The sequence below is a fragment of the Trachemys scripta genome, chromosome 2, assembly GCF_013100865.1.
Source record: "Trachemys scripta elegans isolate TJP31775 chromosome 2, CAS_Tse_1.0, whole genome shotgun sequence".
NCBI classification, from domain to species: domain Eukaryota; kingdom Metazoa; phylum Chordata; order Testudines; family Emydidae; genus Trachemys; species Trachemys scripta.
The window spans coordinates 235,168,561-235,191,215 of NC_048299.1; the positions used below are offsets into that span (position 1 = coordinate 235,168,561).

At 40.4% G+C, this 22,655-nt stretch overlaps 1 protein-coding gene across 3 annotated transcripts in view; it reads left to right on the forward strand.

Moving 5' to 3' along the window:
* The window catches only part of RALYL (RALY RNA binding protein like), a 585,620-nt gene that overhangs the window by 545,091 nt on the left and 17,874 nt on the right, over positions 1 to 22,655 (forward strand). For 2 of the 3 annotated variants that reach the window (XM_034763203.1, XM_034763205.1), the window contains 2 exons: positions 11,031 to 11,144; positions 19,622 to 19,800. In XM_034763203.1, the coding sequence (XP_034619094.1) occupies positions 11,031 to 11,144; positions 19,622 to 19,800 (293 nt within the window). The remainder of the gene's footprint in view (positions 1 to 11,030; positions 11,145 to 19,621; positions 19,801 to 22,655) is intronic. The other variant, XM_034763204.1, reaches the window with a different exon arrangement.

The following is a 22,655-nucleotide window of genomic DNA, read 5'->3' on the forward strand; positions in this document are numbered from 1 at the left end:
TCACATTTAATTTGTGATTCACTATAACCCCCAAAGCCTTTTCTGCAGTACTCCTTCCTAGGAAGTCATTTTCCATTTGTGCAATTCATAGAATATCCGGGTTGGAAGGGACCTCAGGAGGTATCTAGTCTAAGCCCCTGCTCAAAGCAGGACCAATCCCCAGACAGATTTTTACCCCAGATCCCTAAGTGGCCCCCTCAAGGATTGAACTCACAACCCTGGGTTTAGCAGGCCAATGCTCAAACCACTGAGCTATCCCTCCCTAGACCATCCCTGACAGGTGTTTGTCTAGCCTGTTCTTAAAAACCTCCATTGACAGGAAGCTCATGCACCTGCTATACATGAAGGAAATAGGCTGTAATTAAGCAACATTATCGAGTATTTTATTGTAGACAGTTTGAGGCCCAATCCTTCTCCCACGGATTTCAGTGGGAATTACGAGCCTAGTCCTGTTCTCATTGATATCATTAGTGTCTTGTTAGTGTTCAAGAGGGTACACAAAGCAGGGCTGGGCCTTCAGAGAATATTCAAAGTAGTCTGTTAGTTGCACTCAGATCAGGGACTTAACTAAGAACAATAGACTTGACCCACTTCCCTCATCATCATCACCTCCCAAAACATGCCCTGGGAAATTCCCTTACATCCACATGTCTCTTCAGCACCCATCTATCTCTCCCTACCCCTCCTGTGGAGTGATAAATTCCCCTGTAATTTCAAAGGAAGAAGAGGAAAAGGGGGATGAGAGTCAGGCCCTAGGCGGCATGGAGGGGCCTAGAGAAAGATCCTCTTAGAAGATCTGGACACCACTTAATAGCGCCCCTAGAGAGGAAAAAAACATGAATTCAGCAACAGTACACATGACTGGAAAGTAAAACAAGAAAAGGCTTACAAACATGACATCATAGTAATGAGATAACATACTGGATTTTCCCTGCTTGAACAGCCCCATTCCGGTGTGGTGGAGTTTGCAAAAATACATTCCCATTTTGCCACCATGGTGTCCTTGTGTGTAAAAACATAAACAGGACAGGGCAGGGCACACTCACTGTCTCTCACAGAACAGGTGTAGTTCCTTGTACAGGACAGAACCACTGGAGACAAGTAATGGTAGAAACCAGTCATGTATGTTCTACAGATTCTGGGCCTTCTGTAATAAAACCAGAGAGAAGTGCTGGGCAATGATGGGGTACAGCAACAAGCCACAGGCATTGCCCCAGCCTGAGATGGGCGTGCAGAGTAATTGTAGTGATTGTGCAAGGTCAGCATGAGGTGGTGGATAGGAAGAGCAGGAAGTCTCAATTTCTGTCGCCAAACTGTTCATCCTTGACTGCTCAAATACCATGACCCATCCATGTCAACCACTGTGAGACTGCCCTCCTTCTTCTGCTTCTTCCTGGGGTTCTACTCCCCACTACCACTACAGTGTCCAGAACAATTCCTATATGCAACCAGCACCTCGTGTATCCAGCATTGTGAGGAGGGTCAGGCTAGGGGCATCTCCTAGTTGTTAAATCCACTTTCCCCCACTGAGATCCAGAAGGCGGTGGGAGGTGAAAAGGGTAAAAAATAGGCACGATATCAAAAGGGTAAAAAATAGGCACGGGTCTACTATAAATCACCAAATCAGGAAGAGACTATAGATGAGGCATTTCTAGAACAAATACAAGAAATATCCAAACACAAGATCTAATTCTAGTGGGGGACTTTAACTATCCAAACATCTGTCAGAAAAGTAATATGGCAAAACACAAAATTGCCAGTAAGTTCTTGGAATGTATTGGGGACATCAGTTTGTTCCAGAAACTTGAAGAAGTCACCAAATGGACAGCCATTTTAGATTTGATTCTGACCAACAGGGAGGAATTGGTACTGAATCTGAAAATGGCAATTTGGGTTAAAGTGATCATTAAATGATGATTTCATTATTCTAAAGAAAAGGAGTGAGCAGAATAATCACAATGAACTTCAAAAAAACAGACTTTCACAAATTTAGAGAACTGGTAAGTAAGGTCCCATAAAAGAAAATCTAAGGGGGAAAAGGAGTTCAGGAGTGTTAGCAGTTTCTTAAGGACAATATTAAAGGCACAACTGAAAGTATCCCAATGTGAAGGAAAGATAGGAAGAACGGTAAGACACCAATATGGCTCCATTAGGAGTTCTTTAATGACCTGAAAATCAAAAAGGAATCCTACAAAAAGTGGAAACATGGACAAATGGCTAAGGAGGAGTATAAAAGAATAGCTTCTGGCTTCATGTAGGGACAAAACCAGAGAGGCTGAGGCACAAAATGAGGTACACCTAGCAAGGGACATAAAAGGCAATAAGGAGAGATTCTTTAAATACATCAGAAGCAAGAGAAAGATGAAAGAACGTGTAGGTCCTCCACTTAGTGGGGAAGGATAGCTAATAACTAATGACACCAAGAAAGCTGAGGTGTTTGATGCCTATTTTGTTTCAGTCTTCACTTAAAAGTTTAATGGTGACCAGATACTCAACCTAATTAATATTAACAACAAGGGGGAAGGAATGCAAGCCAAAGTAGGGAAAGAAAAGGTTAGAGAACATTTAGATAAGTTAGATGTATTCAAGTTAGCAAGGCCTGATGAAATTCATGCTAGGGTACTTAAGGAAGAAGCTGAAGCAATCTTGGAACCATTAACAATTATCTTTAACAACTCATGGAGGTCAGGTGAGGTCCCAGAAGAATGCAGAAGGACAAAGATAGTATCGATATTTTCAAAAGGGGAACATAGAAGACAAGGGGAATTATAGACCAGTCAGCCTAACTTCAATACCTTGAAAGATACTGGAACAAATTATTAAACAATCAGTTTATAAGCACCTGAAGGATAATAGGGTTATAAGGAAAAGCCAACATGGATTTGTGAAGAACAAATCATGCCAAACCAAACTAATTTCCTTCTTTGACAGGGTTACTGGCCTAGAGGATGGGGGGAAGCAGTGAATATGATATATCTTGATTTTAGCAAGGCTTTTGACACAGTCCCATATGACACTCTCATAAGCAAACTGTGGAAATGTGGTCTGTTATGAAATTACTATAAGGTAGGTGCTCAGCTGGTTGAAAGACCATACTGAAAAAGTAGTTATCAATGGTTCGCTGTCAAACTGGGAGAGTATATCTAGTGGGGTCCCACAGCGGACAGTTCTGGGTGTGGTACTATTCAATATTTTCATTAATGACTTGGATAATGGAGTGGAGAGGATGCTTATAAAATTTCCAGATGACACCAAACTGGGAGGAGTTGCAAGCACTTTAGAAAACAAGATAAGAATTCAAAAAAACCTTGATAAATTAGAGAATTGATCTGACTTCAATGAAATTCAATAACAAAAATTGCAAAGTATTTCACTTAGGAAGGAAAAAATCACATGCACAACTACAAAATAGGGACTAAATGGCTAGGTGATAGTACTGCTAGGAAGAGTCTGGAGGTTATCATGGATCACAAATTGAATTTGAGTCAACAGGTGATGTAGCTGCAAAAAAAACTAATATCATTCTGGGGTATATTAACAGGAGTGTTGTATGTAAGACTTGGGAGGAAATTGTCCCACTCTGCTTGGCACTGGTGAGGCCTCTGTTGGTTTACTGGGTTTAGTTTTGAGTGAAAACGGGAGAAAAAGATGTAGGCAAACTGGAGTGAGTCCTGAGGAGAGCAACAAAAATAAAAAAAAGGTTTAGAAAACCTGATCTATGAGGAAAGTAAAAAAACTGGGAATGTTTAATCTTGAGAAAATAAGTGTTTTCTGGGTGTATCTCTGGAGGTGACCCGCTTTGTCTCTGGGTTCCCCTGAAGATGGACACAAACAGGACTGCACATCTTGTTCACTTGTATATCCTCCGTTAAATATTCCCCCGCTCCCTGACCGTTCTATTTTTATTTGCTCAGTCCTCTCAATAATGTACCAAAACTCCTAGTATCATTTTTGAAAAACAGCATATGCCTCACGATTTTCTTTTTCACTTAGCATTGTTTAGAATCTATGTATTTATTAAGATTTAGCAGAGGAGGGAAGCCAATTAAACATGATTGGGTTTTGTTTGTTTGTTTTGTAGTCTCTTTTCCAGCCCTTGAATCTATAAGGATATTCTGTAAGGAATCAAAGTGCAGATAGAGCAGATCTCCTCTAGTGTTGCCCTCATTTTTCATTGCTGTAGTGTACATTATGAGAAGTTAGTATAGAAGCATGCAATTCCTTACTTGTCTGCATTGATCGTCTAATATGAATTGGCTTCTTGAGTTTGCTTTGCCTCAGGAGGATAAATTATTTTAGTTGAGGTTTTTTTTCTACACCACAACATTGCCGTATTACCCATTCCAAGAAATTCTGTTCCAGGATATAGTGCATTGTTGCAAAAATCAAGATTTTAATAGCTCCCAATATAGATCGGGGCACCTAAACTTTGTCAAATTATGGGCCACATTGGCAACTTGCTATGAGCCCCTAGGGCCATGCCACGTGTATAAAATGGAGCAAACTGCAGCACCCCTATATTTTTAATACGGAGCACAGCTCAAGGACTCTAGATCCCAACATGCAGTGCTCCATCTTGATTCAAGTGGCCTTCAGAAGCCTATACTTGTGTATTAGGGAATGATCCAAATCCCACAAAAGTCAATGAAAGGGCTCCTAGTGATTTTAATGAGCTTTGGATTGGACCCTTAAAATTGAAGAGACCAGTAGGCTGCCTTATTAAAAGTACTAAGGCCACATTTTTGCAACCCCTGAATTAGATTTTCAAACTCTCTCACAGTTGCATATGAGTTAAAGTTGTAAAATCCCTTTCACATGCTTGAATAAATTACAGAAAAATATTCTTTTTGCATGCAGCACACGTTAAAATAAACCAGGGAAATCAAAAGTTTTTTAAAAGGAGACAGGCGTACAGTATATAGACTTTCACACTTGATTTCTCCTTAGAATTACTTCCCTTTTTTTCAGGTCCAACCAATACATCATAAAGGTGGAGACATGATTTTGTTGACTTGGACAGGAATGTAATCAGCTTATTGTAAGGTGTTTATCAGGAAAATATCCTGGCAGTTTCCTCAGGGTCTGCAAGTTTAAAAGCAGAGAATGTGTTTGTTCTGTTGCTTCTTTTCAGAGTACAGAAAAATTTTATTAGATTGACATGTAGGATAAAGCAATTCATTGTCATTTAATTCACACTTTTTGAATTAATTATAAATATATATTACAATTAGAAATAAATGTTATTGTTATTTAAGTGGCAAATCTCTCTACTAGTGAGCAACATCATTTTTTTTGCTTGATTTTTTTTAATTCAAAGTCAAGTCAAGTCTGGGCTAAGGTGCAGAATCAATTATGTCAAAATCATATTGGCTGTTTTTGTGAGGGTTCATCACATAATGTCAGAAATCTCATGAAATCAGCGGCTCTAGTAGACTTTTACCAGCTAGGGCAGAAATCTCACAGGAAAAAAAGTTTCTGCAAGATTTCATCCATACTAGAACTGGAACCAAAAATTAGGTTCTTTCAGGGGCTGGGCTTACTGGTAGTATAATCTAGCGGTTAGGTTGCTGGGCTTCTACTTTTCCCTGACTCCAGTGCCTCTTGCCAGCAACCACTCCAACACTGTGATGGCCTGCATCTTGGTAGGCGGTGACTAAGCCTTCCAGCCAGGTCACCAGTTCAGAATGCCCTCTTTCAAGGTAACAAAGTTCAAAAAAACATATAGAGTCCCACATCCTCCCAACAAGGAGAGTCTTAAATTCATCTCCTGACCCCTGTATGTAGCTTGTCCTCACCTCAGGGCTTTCAGGGTCTCTACCATCTCCTTACTCGTGAGGAGGGATTGTGGAAGGGTGGTTTATGTACCCTCAGTGGGTGGTAGGGCAGCCTAGGCCCTCCCGCTCCACCAGGCTCACAATCAAGGCCCTATGAGAGGAAAGAGTATCAAGCACCCTGGAGTGTCTCAAGGCTGCTTCCCTGAGACAATTCCTACCGTTTCCCTCACAACAAAGTCTCAAAGGCCAACATAAGAAAGCAAAAGATATCCTCTTCCTGACAGCGAAGGCTTCTGCAGTACGCCTGTTCAGATGCTGTCAGGATAGGTCTGTCCTCCTTCCCTGCCTGTTCCCTTCTGAGCTTTCTGGCTCCCTTTGAAGCTCCTTCTCCAGCTAAAGCAGAGTCACCTGCACCCAGAACTGCTCCTTAACCCTTTCAGTTCCAATGCGTGGTTTATATGCCCCATCACACAGGTCCATACCAATAACTGTAGGGGTGGGTTTACATTAAGGCTTCAAAGGACCCCTCTCTGGAATTTAGAGAGGTTTGGATTAGGTCTGGTTTAGGGCTGTTTCTGAATACAGTGAACCCTATAGAGAAACTTATTGTGGACTCATGAAATGCAGTAGTAACATTATAAATAAATGATGTATTAGTCATAAACACAAATTCCTATACTCACCACAAAGGGCTGTCTTGCCCATTAGTCATGGTATGTGCAAAAATAATGGAAACAGCCATTGTAACTGCAGTGAATTCTTCTCTAGGAAGTATTAGAAGTCTGAGCTCCCAGATTGCTCTTCTAACATAAAATAAGCTGGGTGAATTTGCATCCTTTTCTGAATATATTTGACCTAAATTTAGTTGACCATATTTTTCTCTTTTCTTTTTCTAGCCTTTTGATTTAAAATTGTTCTATGTTAGCAAGAAGGTGCTCATAAAATGGACCACATATAGGTTAATAGTATGAAGCAGCAGATGGAAATTGTTCTATTGATGCTAAATGTCAATTTTTTTTTCTGTTGGAAAAATAGATGCAGAAGCTTTTCAAGTATGGTATTTCTTTTTTCTAAAATTCCAAACAGGAAGAAAATACTAAACAGATTTCTCTCTAGTGTGTTTATGAATGGATAGTAGGTATTTAAGAAGAGACTTCATATATCAAGCTGTACCTTTAAATGGATGAATTCATTTGGACTATATAGTTTATGTTTGGCTTCATCAGCTAACCCATTTTTGCACTGAAGTCTAAAATACTGTAATAAGATAAAATGTTTTATACTAACCTGGAGGGGGTTATATAAAAATATATGACATATTTCTATACAAAGAAATCTGAATCATATTTTGCAGGTGAATCAATTTGTAGTTATGGTAGATAATGTTTTCCAAATATTGGGCAATTCAACAATAGCACTTCCATTTCAAATATGTAATTGACATCCACCTTAATTCTCTGTTTGAGCAGAGTGCAGGCTGTCATTATACCTCCAAATTTTTATAAGGAAAAATAAATACCAGAAGACACTTCTCCTCATTGCAGAGGAAAGGAACTGTTTTAATAGTGTTTTGCACAAGCACAAACTAATATAAAAACCAAGTAAGCTATTCCATTATTTTTATCCTAGTGTGACGGTCCACGCCCCTACGGTTGTGAGCGGCGTGGACTATCCGCCACCGTCCATCAAATAGCCCTTCAGTCCAGGGCAGTATGGCCTAGCGGCCAGAGTCTATGACGTCCCCTTTATCTCAAGGAGACGTGGCCTAACGGCAGGAGTCTGTAGCACAGCCCTCGGCCACAGGGCAGTAGGGCCTATCGGCCAGAGTCCTGGAAGCAACCCTCGGGTGGAGGGTAGCGTGGCCTAGCGGCCAGAGTCCATGTCGTTGGGGTGTGACTGCCCCAGTAGGGGGGCCCCGACCCAGGGCCCTAACAGTAGCGTAGTGCTTTTCCACCAACTCAGCGGGGGATCTGACCGAAACACGCTGAGTTTCCCTGGGGGGCGAGGTACCACTCTGTCACCTTCCCAGGGTCCCTTCCTACCAGGCTCTCCGTTGGGGTCTCCCAGGAGTCATCGGGTCCTTGGTACTTGGCGGATTCGGTCGTCCCCTGGGTCTCCTCCAACCGCCGGGGCGCCAGCGGGCCATGGATGGCGTCTCTTCCCGGTGCAGCCAACGGTTGTGGCTGGTCCGCCGCAGGAGCTTCCCCGGCAGGTCCTTCTCCTACGGGCTCCAGCCCAGAATGAGCTGGTCTCCCTCCCTTTATACTCCTATAGCACTTGGAGCATGCCCAGTCCGCCCGGGGACTTAACTCCTTCCGGGCTAAGGCGGGGTAGCCTGGCCCCGCCACACCTAGTATTTGAAAGCAGATAAATATGTTTGAAAATATGTAATAGTAACCACAGTATCTTATGTTTGTAAAACATTGTTGCTTGGATGAGATCTTATTAGAAAAAAATGAGAAAGACGGGACGTTTTATTGGAGAATTTTAAAAAAGTAGGAGCTAACCGTCTATGACAGCTGTAACACACAAATCTTAATTGTAGTGCTTTAATGCATTACATTTTCTTCTATATATGAACACTTGGCCTGTTCTTCTCTCACACCAGTTTTTATAACACTGTAATTCCATCAGTTCTAGGTAATTATTACAGGTAGACACTAGTGAAATGTAACTGAAAGCAGAATTTGATCATGAGGGTCAGACAATCAAAGGCCTGCACAAATCCCTGCAAATCAGAAGTCATGCAAATCAAATACCTGTCTCCCTTTTCCCCTGCCCACACACCCATGAGTGGTTGTATAGCAAATGTTGCTTTTGTTGTATATTTGAAAAATGCGGCTTTTGTCTTTTTCTATTATCTTACCCTTTTTTGTTCAATATTGACCTGAAATGTGCTGTTGTAATGGAACATTTCAATTCATCCCCATTGCCTCAGGCAAAGTTTGAGAAAATGGGTTTGGCACTAGGGAGTCCTGTAAGGCTGAGGAGAAGTTCTCCCACTGCAGGCAACAAGTAGCAGTAGGGCTAATCCAATCCATGGCTGCTATTGCAACTTCAGAGTTTTACTGCTAGATTCACAGAGTTATCCGGACCTGCCTCCCACCGCATTCTTTCTCCCAAACCTTGGCCCCTATGGTAGAACACAGGGAGCCCCTGTGGAGCTGAGTTTTGTGGCATGGGTTGAGTGGTGGCCCCATGTGCATGTCCTTTCATCCTGCACCAACCTCTCCCCTGCACAATGGGGATGGATTCTGTGTGTCTTTTAGGTTGAAACTAAATATCATGGGTTTCTTGTGATGTCTATTCTGACTTTTTCATTCTTAGGTTTGTCAAGCCTGCCACTTCCCAATGAGGGAGCACCTCAAAACTGCTGCTTGGCCATGTTAGATGCATCCCCAGCAGTCTTCTAAGCAGGCTGCAGCAGACACACAGCATTCCCTGTTGGGAAAATTCACGTCATATCACCTTGGAATACACGCTGCTTCTTCAGTCCACTATTAATAGAAACATGCCCCTTCTCCCTCAAGGGAAGCAATAGCATTTGCTTATACAAGTTGTCAGAACCTTAACGTTTTGTTACAACATTTGGGTATTGGGCAATGACAAACCCAAGACCCATTTTTCTTTGAGAATGTTTTAAGCCTTGTGAAAAATGCTGCAGAGTATTGGGAAGGACCACTCTTGGGGTAACTGCTGCATTTTCAGGTGGCTGAATAGCATGGCCTGAAAACTGCTAGATTAAAACAAGGTCACAGCGGCTGTTGAAGCCTCTATCATAATAGTAATATGCTGTATTCTATCTTTGTTATCAGGATTTAATTGATTGATGAACAAAGCTCAGAAGGCTCAGAGGTTTAGATCAAATAAGTACCCAATAGTAATATGGCTTGATTGTTCTCCCAAGAGATAAGGGGTTGCACAGAAGGGAGACCTCCTCTTCCATGACAGTATTCCCCCCTTCCCCAGACCCACAACAAGCTCTCCAGTGGTCCAGAATCTATGTGTGGAGAAGGGGCAGAGTCAGGCAGATTCACATCATATTCACTCCAGTCCCATGGAGCTAAGGGTGGAAGGGTAATACAGCCCAATTATAACGATATTATGACTGTAACTGCTCTGCACTACCATCCCCTCACTCTTTGGGATAAGGATCCCTTTTGCCTTCAGAAGCCTTAACAATATGACTCCTTTGGAGCTATGTGGCAAAGGTGCAGAGAGGTCACCCGAGATCCAGTGCTGGCATGGAAGAATGAGACCTTTGTACAGATCCCATATAATTTCTTCCTACAGGACGGGGACAACTGAACCCATAGTTTGTCCTCAGTCTACAAAACTGGGCTGGAAATTCCATGGGAATAGACTTGTTTATGAGGTCTCCAATACTTCCTGTTTCTGATCAATCCAGAATACCTCCATGAACAGTCCTTCCTGTTAGATCAGTACTTCTTCTTACAAGCCCAGCTGGAAGAAGAGAGTGCAAGGGTGCACATAAATGAAAAATAAAGTACAGCAAACACTTTGGAATTTCACTTGAGATCTTAATTTATTGAAATTGGCTTGCCAGTCCCTAGACATGATCATGAAAATAGTATTTTTGTATTTTATCTGCAGCTGGGAAAAGTACAAGACGTTACTTTGAATTGAAAGCTTTAACAAGCAATAATACTCAACACCTTCTTTTGCAATAAAGTTGTTGACTGGGACAAAACATTATGTTCATGGCTGCTCCAGCGTTTGTTACTATTTAGTCTTGTTGAAAAATACCTACTGCTGTGGAGGGACTCTTTATAATTATTATTATTATTTTATAGTATTAGAAAATTGCACTGCAAAATACCATTATTAAACTGCAAATTGCCTGTCATGTTTGAATCATTCCCTGCATTTGAATCTACGTCACATCATAGGTTTATTGTCACTGAACATTACTTGCATTTGCCAAGATTGAATCTGATATAGCCTTAACTGTTTTGTCGCAAACATTTATTATTGAGCTACAAACCCCACATGACCTGCTGTCACTCAAGATTTAGTACCATGCATTCTACTGGGATTCCGCATTTGTAACCGACAAAATTGGTTTTAAATGCTCATTCACCAAAAGAACTGAAAAAAATCAGAGTGTAGTGATATTAAGAAGTGTACTTTGAGTTATATTTACCAGGGGAAGGGACAGAATATATTCAGATGCGTCTTTGGGGTGAAATTGTTGTTTCTTTCATGTTTTCTGCCTTTATTGTTCTCCTTCCTCAGTGAAATCAGATGAGTTGCAAACAATCAAGAAGGAATTAACCCAAATCAAAACAAAAATTGACTCCTTGCTAGGGAGACTGGAGAAGATTGAAAAACAGCAGAAGGCTGAAGCAGGTAGGTGACAATGATTTTTAGCCACAGACAGCTCATTCAGAGATTAATTAAACCAGGGTATAGTTATCACTCAAACTGACAAAACAGAGAAAATAAAAGCTTTACAGACATTTTGCTACATAATGTAGGGTCAGAATGAAGGTAAATGAAACCACAATTTGGACTGATGGAATAAGATTTTAATATCTTTCACGGTCCTTACAACAAAATAATTTCAAGAATATGTGTTCTATATTATAGTAGCAAAAAAAAAAGATTTTCCAACTAGCTCTTCAGGAACCAAAAATGCATTTCAGTGGTCAAGCTTGCAGTTTAATGATCTATGTATTACCCTGTTAGTGCAGTAATGAAATGTCATAAGAAAGTTAGTCATATTTTCATGATGCTGCATTAGGGTGACCAGATGTCCTGATTTTATAGGGACAGTCCTGATATTTGGGCCTTTTTTTATATGGGCTCCTGTGACTCTTCACCCCCTGTCCCAATTTTTCATACTTGCTATCTGGTCACCCTATGCTGCATTGAAAATTAGCCACATAATTCCTATCAACGCCAATGGTACTTTCTTAGCTAATTCCTTACACATCACGGCAACCAGCTGTATATTGTGTGTACATCACAGGCTTTGTTACTTAGAAGCTAGTTATAATCAGTCACAAACAACCCTACATATAGGGTTAGTTCCTTAGCTGGTGTAGATCCATAATTTGGCCCATAAAAATAAGGTTATTTTTCAAATCTATGACAGATAGTAAATATAGAGCTTGATATATCTTTATAGGAGAAGTGTGCACAACATGCATTCATTATGTTTTACATTAAAATTTAAAGTATGCAGTGGTGCTGTAGCCATGTTGGTCCCAGGATAGTAGAGAGTCAAGGTGAGTGAGGTAATATCTTTTATTGAACCTACTTCTTTGGGTGAAAGACACAAGCTTTCAAAGCTCTCCTTCAGGTCTGGGAATATATTCAAAGTGTCATGGTGTTAAATATAAAGTAGAAAAGATTGTTTAGCATAAGTATATAACACATATTTACAGGAAAAATTCAAGGTGAAATGGCCGGTTAACACCTCTCCAGTCATAGAGGAATAAGGGGAGGGGAGGACATTTGGAGAGAGGGGTATTAAGTGGGTTATAGATTGTTGTAATAAGCCATAAATCCAGTGTCTCTATTCAGTCCATGATTTTTAGTATCTCGCAAAGTTATGAATTTATGCTCCCAGGGTCGTCTTTTGAAGGTGTTTCACAGGTTTCCTTTGAGAAGGAGGACTGAGAGGTCAGATATAGAGTCATCATTTTGTCAAAAGTGTTCACCCAAAGGTGATATGTTTTTTGTCTTTTATCATTGTTCTGTGTGAGTTCATTCAAGAGCATAGTGATTGTCTCATTTCACCTACATACTTATAATTGGGGCATTTAATGTTCTGGATGAGGTACCTCACATGTTGTGATAGACATGTGTAGGACTCATGGATCTTGAAAGATGTGTCATGGGGATGATCATTGTAACGGTGGAGATATGTCTAGAGGTCTTGCATCTGTTGTTCTGGCAGTGTCTGGTGCCACTTTGAGTTGGTGTGTCCTGGTTTGTGGGGAGCTTGCTTCTGATCATGAGCTTGGAGAGGTTGGGGGGTTAGTTGAAGGCCAGAAGAGGAGGTTCAGGAAAGATTTCTTTCAGGATGTGGTCTCCACCTAGTATGGACTGTAATTGTTGGATGATACCATGCATGGAATCAACAATCACCATACATCCATGAAACTCTCTCTAGAACATTCCCTATCCCCATCCCACACTCCGTGACTAGAGAGGTGTTAACATATGACTTCACCTTGAATGGTTCCTTGAAATATGTGTTAACTCCTTACACTAAACAATCTGTTCCACCCTGTATTTAGCTGTGACATTCTGAGTTCATTTCCCAGACCCGATAAAGAGCTCTGTGTAAGTTCACAAGCTTGTCTCTCTCACCAACAGAAATTGATCCAATAAAAGATATTAACTCACCCACCTTGTCTCATTAAAATTTTAAGCAAATTAGATAAAAATTGGTGATATATTCAGAGAATATGTAATTGTACAGCACCCAAATGAATCACTGGCCTACGGAAATGAGTTGAGATGGCATATCTCCACTTCAGGGAGCTTTTATATAAAACCCATTACTATGCAAAATAAGCCACATGTCATTGGACTTTGAGAACCAATTTGCACTTTTGCTAAAAGGATTGTAATGTACTCATTTAAATATAAATCAGCTCAAAGAGAAAATGTTGATTCATATTGAATCATACTATTATATCTCCCAAAGTACTGCAATGAATACCCTTCACAGAGTTCTCTTGATAAAAGAGTAGGAAATGGATACAGCGGTCCAGATTTTCCATTAAATTCAGTGGAATTATTCTGGATTCACATGGATATAACTAATATCACAATCTGGCCCAATCATTTTTAAATGTTTTAAAACACTGAGATGCAGATCCTGTCCCCTTGGTCTCCATTACTTCCACCAGGAAGGTGGGAGGGGAGAAAGATTCTTGGAGCCTACACAAAGGATCTGCAGAATGGTTCCATTACTGTTCTATGGTCTGATGTGAGAATTCCTTCCCTTCATAGAATCATAGAAGATTAGGATTGGAAGAGACCTCAGAAGGTCATCTAGTCCAACCCCCTACTCAAAGCAGGACCAACACCATCTAAATCATCCCAGCCAGGGCTTTGTCAAGCCAGGCCTTAAAAACCTCTAAGGATGGAGATTCCACCACCTCCCTAGGTAACCCATTCCAGTGCTTCACCACCCTCCTAGTGAAATCGTGTTGCCTAACATCCAACCTAGACCTCCTCCACTGCAACTTGAGACCATTGCTCCTTGTTCTGTCATCTGCCACCACTGAGAACAGCCGAGCTCCATCCTTTTTGGAATCTCCCTTCAGATAGTTGAAAGCTGATATCAAATTCCCCCCTCATTCTTCTCTTCTGCGGACTAAACAATCCCAGTTCCCTCAGCCTCTCCTCATAAGTCATGTGCCCCAGCCCCCTGATCATTTTTGTTACCCTCCGCTGGACTCTTTGTCCACATCCTTTCTGTAGTGGGGGGCCCAAAACTGGATGCAATACTCCAGATGTGGCCTCACAAGTGCCAAATAGAGGGAAATAATCACTTCCCTCAACCTACTGGCAATATTCCTAGTATTACAGCCCAATATGCCGCTAGCTTTTTTGGCAGCAAGGGCACACTGCTGACTCATATCCAGCTTCTCATCCACTGTAATCCCCAGGTCCTTTTCCTCAGAACGGCTGCGTAGCCAGTTGGGCCCCAACCTTAGCGGTGCATGGGATTCTTCCGTCCTAAGTGTAGGACTCTGCACTTGTCCTTGTTGAACCTCATCAGATTTCTTTTGGCCCAATCCTCTAATTTGTCTAGGTCACTCTGAACCCTATCCCTATCCTCCAGTGTATCTGCCTCTTCCCCCAGCTTAGTGTCATCCACGAACTTGCTGAGGGTGCAATCCATCCTGTCATTCAGATCATTAATAAAGATGTTGAATAAAACCAGCCCCACGACCGATCCCTGGGGCACTCCACTTGATACCGGCTGCCAACTAGACATCGCACTGTTGATCACTACCCGTTGAGCCAGTTTTCTATCCACCTTATAGTCCATTCATCCACTCCATACTTTTTTAACTTGCTGGCAAGAATGCTGTGGGAGACCGTATCAAAAGCTTTGCTAATGTCCAGATATATCATGTCCACTGCTTTCCCCATATCCACAGGGCCAGTTATCTCATCATAGAAGGCAATCAGGTTGATCAGGGCTGACTTGCCCTTGGTGAATCCATGTTGACTGTTCCTGATTACCTTCCTCTCCTCCAACCACTTCAAAAAGTGCTTGTCCCCTGCAGAACTGTCCAATACAAAGATGGTGTCTCCTGGCTGCACGCTGGGATGAGGATTAGGGCATAACTTTGTTATTTAGAAAAGAAAGGGGAGAGAGGGAGAGCATGTACATTTTGTTGCAATTTTTTAATTTTAATTTTTTTCATGACCTTACATGCCATTCAGAAGGATATTCTAAGGACTCAGAGTTATTCCTTTAGGGCAATGAGACATGTTAGAATCTGAACTCAGTGTTTTTACTGAATTTATTCACTGACTAACCAGTAAAAGCTTGCAAATTTCACTAGTGTTCTTTTCTTAGTGCTACCAATACCCTGAAATTTTTAGTAGGATGAAAACAGAAAAGATAAATTGAGGGTAAAAATTTGCCTTGTGGTTTTATATCCCTAATGGTTGGGCACAGTTTACGTTCCCTTTTGCCTAAGTTCTTTAGATTCACTTTAAATACAAATAGTGTAAGAGAGAAGGGAGGTATTTTTACATTAGTCTTTCAACCAAGAATCGATGTCACGCTTATCAGTCTCAGTTATGAGCTCAGGTTGGAAACTCAAACTCTACAAGTGATAAATGTTGTGTTTTAATACTGTGGATAACTGCAAATTGTGTCCCTAATAACTAATACTTATTTGGAAGTTTTTATAAAGCCTGATCTATTTGGTAGAGCAAATAACTCTGCAAGCTCAATAGCTAGAGTTTATAGAGAGGAAAACTGGATTTTTAGGATGTTTTGTGTGTCTAATTTGTTGGTGAAAATTTGGAGCAGGAAGTCACAACAGAGCAGTAACAACAAGGAGTCTGGTGGCACCTTAAAGACTAACAGATTTATTTGGGCATAAGCTTTCGTGAGTAAAAACCTCACTTCTTCGGATGCATCCGGATGAAGTGAGGTTTTTACTCACGAAAGCTTATGCCCAAATAAATCTGTTAGTCTTTAAGGTGCCACCAGACTCCTTGTTGTTTTTGTAGATACAGACTAACACGGCTACCCCCTGATACTTAACAGAGCAGTAGCTGGCTGCTTTGATTCAGTAAGATGGCAGCAGTAGAGTATTTTTTTCTGTATATACAAAGACCAAGATTTTCAACAATGAGTGCCTAAAGTTAGGTTCTAAGGTATGGATTTTCAAAAGATCCTAAAAGTTTTGGGTATCCAATATAATGGGAGTTGGACACTTAAATCCTTAGGCATCTTTGAAAATCCTGTCCCTAAGTTCTTACTTAGACACTTTAAAAAGTGGCCTGATTTTCAAAAGTGCTAAGCCCCCAACAACTCTCATCAAGATGTATCAGGAACATAACTTTAGCACCCATTTTTGAAAGTCTTGACCAATGTGTGGTTTTCCTGTCTCTTTTGTTACGTATATACTGTAGTTCAACTCCTTATTTTATAATGTCCTGTTCTTCTTTTACATACATATCCAATAGATTTTGTTAGATTTAAGAATACTTTTATCCTATTTTCCTCACCTTATATTTGCTGTTTATAATTTTAAGACACTAAATTAAGTAAGCAGGGGAAAAGTTCGATATGACTTTCATAAAGGCAATGAGACAAAATGCAGTGCTGCATATAAAAAGGATTAAAATGTCCACTGCTTCTTATCTGCTGTTTGTCTTTACGATTCCCATTGTTCATTCTGAGCAGGAGCTCATGTTGCCTGTTCATGCTGTTTAATATTTTATGCAAAAAGTTTGTCTTCTGAAATTTCCAGCCTTTCAAGTCATTCTCCTCCTTAGCGCAGGAGAGCGGAGAGAAATGAGGAAGAGCAGAAGCAATGCTTAAGCAAATGAAAAAGGGTTTAGGTGGTTACCATTTGTTGGTAGCACTAACAAGTGTGTACCAAAAGACTGTTGAATCAAATGCCATAGCAGAAATTGGGTTGATACTATAGTTTATGCTAACATCACTGGTTATAACTATGAAGCTGTTATACTGATAAACATCAAATATTTTATAAGGCTCCATGGGCTGAATTTTGCACTAGCAATCTGTACAACCACATTGATTTCAAAGAGGGATGCCTATGATTGTCCTTAATTCTTTGAGTCCAAGATTCTTTCTGTAAAGATGTTAGGTCTACGGAAACAAAGCCTTATTTATTCTGAAGCTTTAGCAAGCACAATTTGAGAGGGAGAAGGGTCAAAGGCTAACAAGACTGAAGAGATGAAAACAAATGTTTTCAGAGGGAGAAACTAGTGCTGTCTTTGCTTAAGATTATGAGATACATAACAGTGTCACGAGTTTTGAGGACTAGCTATGGCATGTAATAATTTAAAGTAGAAACCATAATGTATTCATAAAGCTGAAAGATGTATAACTTCACAGCCAATTTCAGATTCATTCACTGTGTAACAAGATATGAGATGAGCTTGCTGGTAATATAAAACAGTCAGTTTAGAAAAGAAAGACGTGTTTCTTTTGTTTTGTAAGTTACATCCCCGGTAGGTATTGTCACTTTCAGACTGAAATGACATTGCTATCTCGGCTACAGGCAAATAGTCCCCTAACCTGCTGTCATTTTGGGTGCATAAAGGTTTCCATCGTGAGCTAAAGTGAATAGCAAAAAGAACGAGGAATACTTGTGGCACCTTAGAGACTAACAAATTTATTTGGGCATAAGCTTTCATGGACTAAATCCCACTTCATCAGAAGCATGCAGTGGAAAATACAGTAGGAAGATATATATACACAGAGAACATGAAAAAATGGGTGTTGCCATACCAACTCTAATGAGACTATCAATTAAGGTGGGCTATTATCAGCAGGAGAGAAAAAAACTTTTGTAGTGATAATCAGGATGGCCCATTTCAATCAGTTGACAAGAAGGTGTGAGTAACAGTAAGGGGGGAAATTAGCATGGGGAAATAGTTTTCACTTTGTGTAATGACCCATCCACTCCCAGTCTTTATTCAAGCCTAATTTAATGGTGTCCAGTTTGCAAATTAATGTAGTTTCTTGTTGGAGTCTGTTTTTGAAGTTTTTTTGTTGAAGAATTGTGACTTTTAGGTCTGTAATTGAGTTTCCAGGGAGGTTGAAGTGTTCTCCAACTGGTTTTTGAATGTTATAATTCTTGACATCTGATTTGTGTCCATTTATTCTTTTGCATAGAGACTGTCCGGTTTGGCCAATGTACATGGGAGAGGGACATTGCTGGCACGTGATGGCATATATCACATTGGTAGATGTGCAGGTGAACGAGCCTCTGATGGTGTGGCTGATGTGATTAGGTCCTATAATGGTGTCCCTGAATAGATATGTGGACAGAGTTGGCAATGGGCTTTGTTGCAAGGATAGGTTCCTGGGTTAGTGTTTTTGTTGTATGGTGTGTGGTTCTGATGAGTATTTGCTTCAGGTTGGGGGGCAAAAAGTACACAAAGTAAAAACTATTTCCCCATGCTTTTTCCCCCTACTGTTACTCACACCTTCTTGTCAACTGTTTGAAATGGGCCATCCTGATTATCACTACAAAAGTTTTTTTCTCTCCTGCTGATAATAGCCCACCTTAATTGATTAGTCTTGTTAGAGTAGGTATGGCAACACCCATTTTTTCATGTTCTCTGTGTATATATATCTTCTTACTGTATTTTCCACGGCATGCATCCAATGAAGTGGGTTTTAGCCCGTGAAAGCTTATGCCCAAATAAATTTGTTAGTCTCTAAGGTGCCACAAGTACTCCTCATTCTTTTTGCTGATACAGACTAACACGGCTACCACTCTAAAGTGAATAGGAGTGAGTCTATGGTCCCTCCAAGCCCCCTGCTCTGCTGCTCCTCCAACTACTCTATAAGTCAGTCTGTTAGTCATCTCCCATCCCTGCTGTGGACTTCTGCTGCCTGGGTGAAATTCTTCAAGGAATGGAGGACAAATTGCCAGGCCATCTGCATTACTTAAGTCCCACACTAGAGCTGAGCAGGGTGGACCAGGCAGGGGAGCTTCCATGAGCTCTGAGTGCCTTGAAAACGTTCTTTATGTTGACCCCACTTTGGCAGGAATGGAAAGCAGCAATGAGCAAACGTAGGGGCCATAAATGGATCCAGTTGTCCCGGTGCAAACAGAGAGACTGAGGAGGTGCTGCAATTGCTACTCCAGCCCTTAGTATTGGGACCAGTTTGACTAGTAGTATTTATTAACTGTATACTTATTGAGAAATAATCACACCATGATTATGCAAATCCCTGCACATTTATTGGCCATTATCGTCTGTCATCCAGTGAGAGCACAGGGATTTACATTGATACATAACTGCACAATTATTATGCAAATTGGGTTCCCACAACATAGCAGAGTCCAGAGAATTGCATGACTGGGGCAAAACTGTGTATTTTTGCACCAGTAACTGTATTCGGTTCCTTCACTTTGATTGGCTGAGTGCACCGGTGTTGCAGATTATTTATTCGGTAACTTTAGAAGTCAGAGAATTTGATAATATTTATCTGGTGGATATTAACATACCATATTTCATAAACCTAGCTCCATCTGGAGAATGGAGGCATGAAGTCTGCTTGAGAGCATTGTTCATTCCGAGCAACAGAAAAGGTTACTGAATCTCTACAGGGTATGCTTTCCTTACAGAAGCTCAAAAGAAGCAAATGGAAGATAATGCTGATTTGATCCAAGAGGAATGCATATCAGAGAATGCAGATAACTCTACAGAAGAGCCTATTGAAGTAGGGCCAGATGCAGATGGGGATGGAGAAGAGATGACTGATGGAATAGAGGAGGATTTTGATGAGGATTGCAGCAATGAGCTGGTAAGAAATTAACATGCCATGGCTATGTATACAGTTATTATGAATAACCATGGAAGTCCAATCATAATTTTTTAGGATCAGGATTAACAAAAATGTTAATAACGACACTTTGATGCTGCCTCCACCTCCAAGGGACTCCCCAGGCTTCCCCTGAATCCCCGGGATCCTGGGAAGACCCTCACTGAAGAGTGAGGAACCTAGAAGCCCTGAGGCCCTGTTTCCAGCCATGTCTCTCCAGGCTCCTAGCTCTGCATGGCAGGGCTGCACCAGAGCTGCAGACCTGGGAAACCCAGGCTCCCCTGCAGCCGACCAAGCAAGCTTGGCGAAAGTTCATCAAAACCAAAACATTTCTGCAAAACATTTTGGTTTTGACTAAACTGAATTTTCTGATGAAAACCTGTTTCATTGGAAAATTGCTGACCAGCTCTAGTGCTAACACTTGTTCAAGGGAATTGGTTTTAATATCAGTGGGAGCCATTGTATAGACAAGAGTGGTGGTTTCTGGTGTTTTTACCACTGTACTGATTAAACCAGGTTTCAGATTCCCTAATGTAGACATGTCCTGAATAGCTGAGTGTTGTACATCTTGGAAACCAGAGCCAATATTTGCTGTGATTATGAAATCCTTGTATTTTCATGCCTGCTTGTTAATTACATCATTATTTGGAGCAAGACTCTTCCCCTCTCTGAGCCTCTGTTTTCCCATCTGTTATATGGGAATAATGATACTTGTTCTCTTTTATAAAGTGTTGTGAGATCAATGGATGTAAAGCTGCTATACAAGTTCTAAGTAGTAGTAGTAGTATGTATTTTACCTACTGGATACACTGTAATTCTCTTTGGATACCTTTGCATTTGGTGACTTTTCCTCTCTCTCTTTATTTCCCCTATACAATATGTGATATACAAATATAAAGCAATTCAGCCAGCTCCACACGGCAAGCAGATTGCTTAGCATAGTGTAGTTTAGGTTGTGAGGCAGAGAGACCATGAAAAGCTAAAGACATTACTTCCATGATTTAGTTCATCTCCTATTCATACTGTATAAACAGTGCACAACTGTGTTCATTTTACGTATTCAGAAGTAATTTTAGAGCTTGCTGGGAAACTGATGACTGTGTCGCAGTCAGTGAGACCACTCTCAGTTTGCAGGAACAGTGCAACTTCAAGTTATGAAAGCTATTAGTTTTCTTTATTTACTGCTTCTCCACCAATGATAAATGAGTGCCCTTAAATTCACTATTAGATCTGAGGATTCAGGGGGTTGGTAGAGTAGATTCCTCTACTGGTGCTCTTTGCCTTCCTATTGGCAGCATGTTGTTTTTCTTCTTCATTAGTTCCTGTCCAGTGGTAACTTAAAGCATTACTGACTTTAGCTATGTGAGGAAGTAAAAGAGCCATGCAATTAGAAAGAAGCGAGGGAGAAGGAATTGCTATGAAAGATTGCTGGAGAGCATACCTAAGCAATGGGTAGTTCTCTTAGGGTGGCTTTTTTGGTTTAATTGACCTATGTGTCTTTCTTCAGCAGTTCTCATTCAGATACTCAGCTCCTTGGGCAAGAGTTATTATGATATGCTATGGGCAGTTCATTATGTACCGTATGTTGTGAATTTCACCTATTCTAATATATATTTAATTTTGTTAAGATGCCTTCAGAAATTGACATAAAATTAAATGGAAGATGAGATATATAAATATTATGGTCAAGTCTTATGAAGTATTGTGCATCCTCTCAACTCCCACTTAAGTCAATGATACTTCAATGACTGAAAAGTCAATTTGCATCTTGCAAATGTGGGTCTTCAGTGTGTTTGTCTATGTATTTGCCGTTATTCTCCATGTACACTGGTGCAGCTGAGATCAGAATTTATTCCCTATCTATTAACTACATTTCTGTTACATTTGCCTCACAGAAATATTTCATTTCTCTATATTGTCCATTTTATAGCCCTCTGTATTGTATGTATCCAGCTTAGTCTATTTTCTTGTCATTTTTTATGCTTTTACTGTCTTTAGATGGAGAATCATGTGTCAGATATAAAGTAACTGCAACATACAGAGCTCAGGGTTAGTTTTCTTGCTGAATTCAGTTTTATCATGCAAAAATTAAATCATTATCATATGATTTGATAATATCAACGTATCTTCTCTACCTTCATCACAGAACAGTAGAACACACGTATCTTGGACTATATAGACAGGACCACATTTCGACCACTGAATTTCAACTTTCTGACAAATTAGTATCTACAAATACAAATTCCCTTTCAAAAAGTACATATTCCAAACATTTCCTAGCACTACAGAGCCTGATCCAAAGCATATAGAAGGCCTGAAGTTAACTTTGGATCAGGCCCATTGTGATAATTTTTGTCCCTACTAGTAAGTAACAAGGAATTACTTTCGGTAAAATAGCAAATCTGCATGAAACAAGAAGATTTAAATTTACTTGCATTTTTTACAAGAATGCCAATATTCAACAAATGCAAAGTAATTCATATTGAAATACATAATCCCAACTATACATATAAAATGTCTAAATTAACTGTTAGCACTCACAAAAGAGATCTTGGAGTCATTGTGGATAGTTCTCTGAAAACATCTACTCAGTGTGCAGAGAGAGACAAAACAGAGAACAGAATGTTGGGAACCATTAAGAAAGGGATAGATAATCATAGAATCATAGAATATCAGGGTTGGAAGGGACCTCAGGAGGTCATCTAGTCAAACCCCCTGCTCAAAGCAGGACCAATTCCCAACTAAATCATCCCAGCCAGGGCTTTGTCAATCCTGAACTTAAAAACCTCTAAGGAAGGAGATTCCACCACCTCCCTAGGTAACCCATTTCAGTGCTT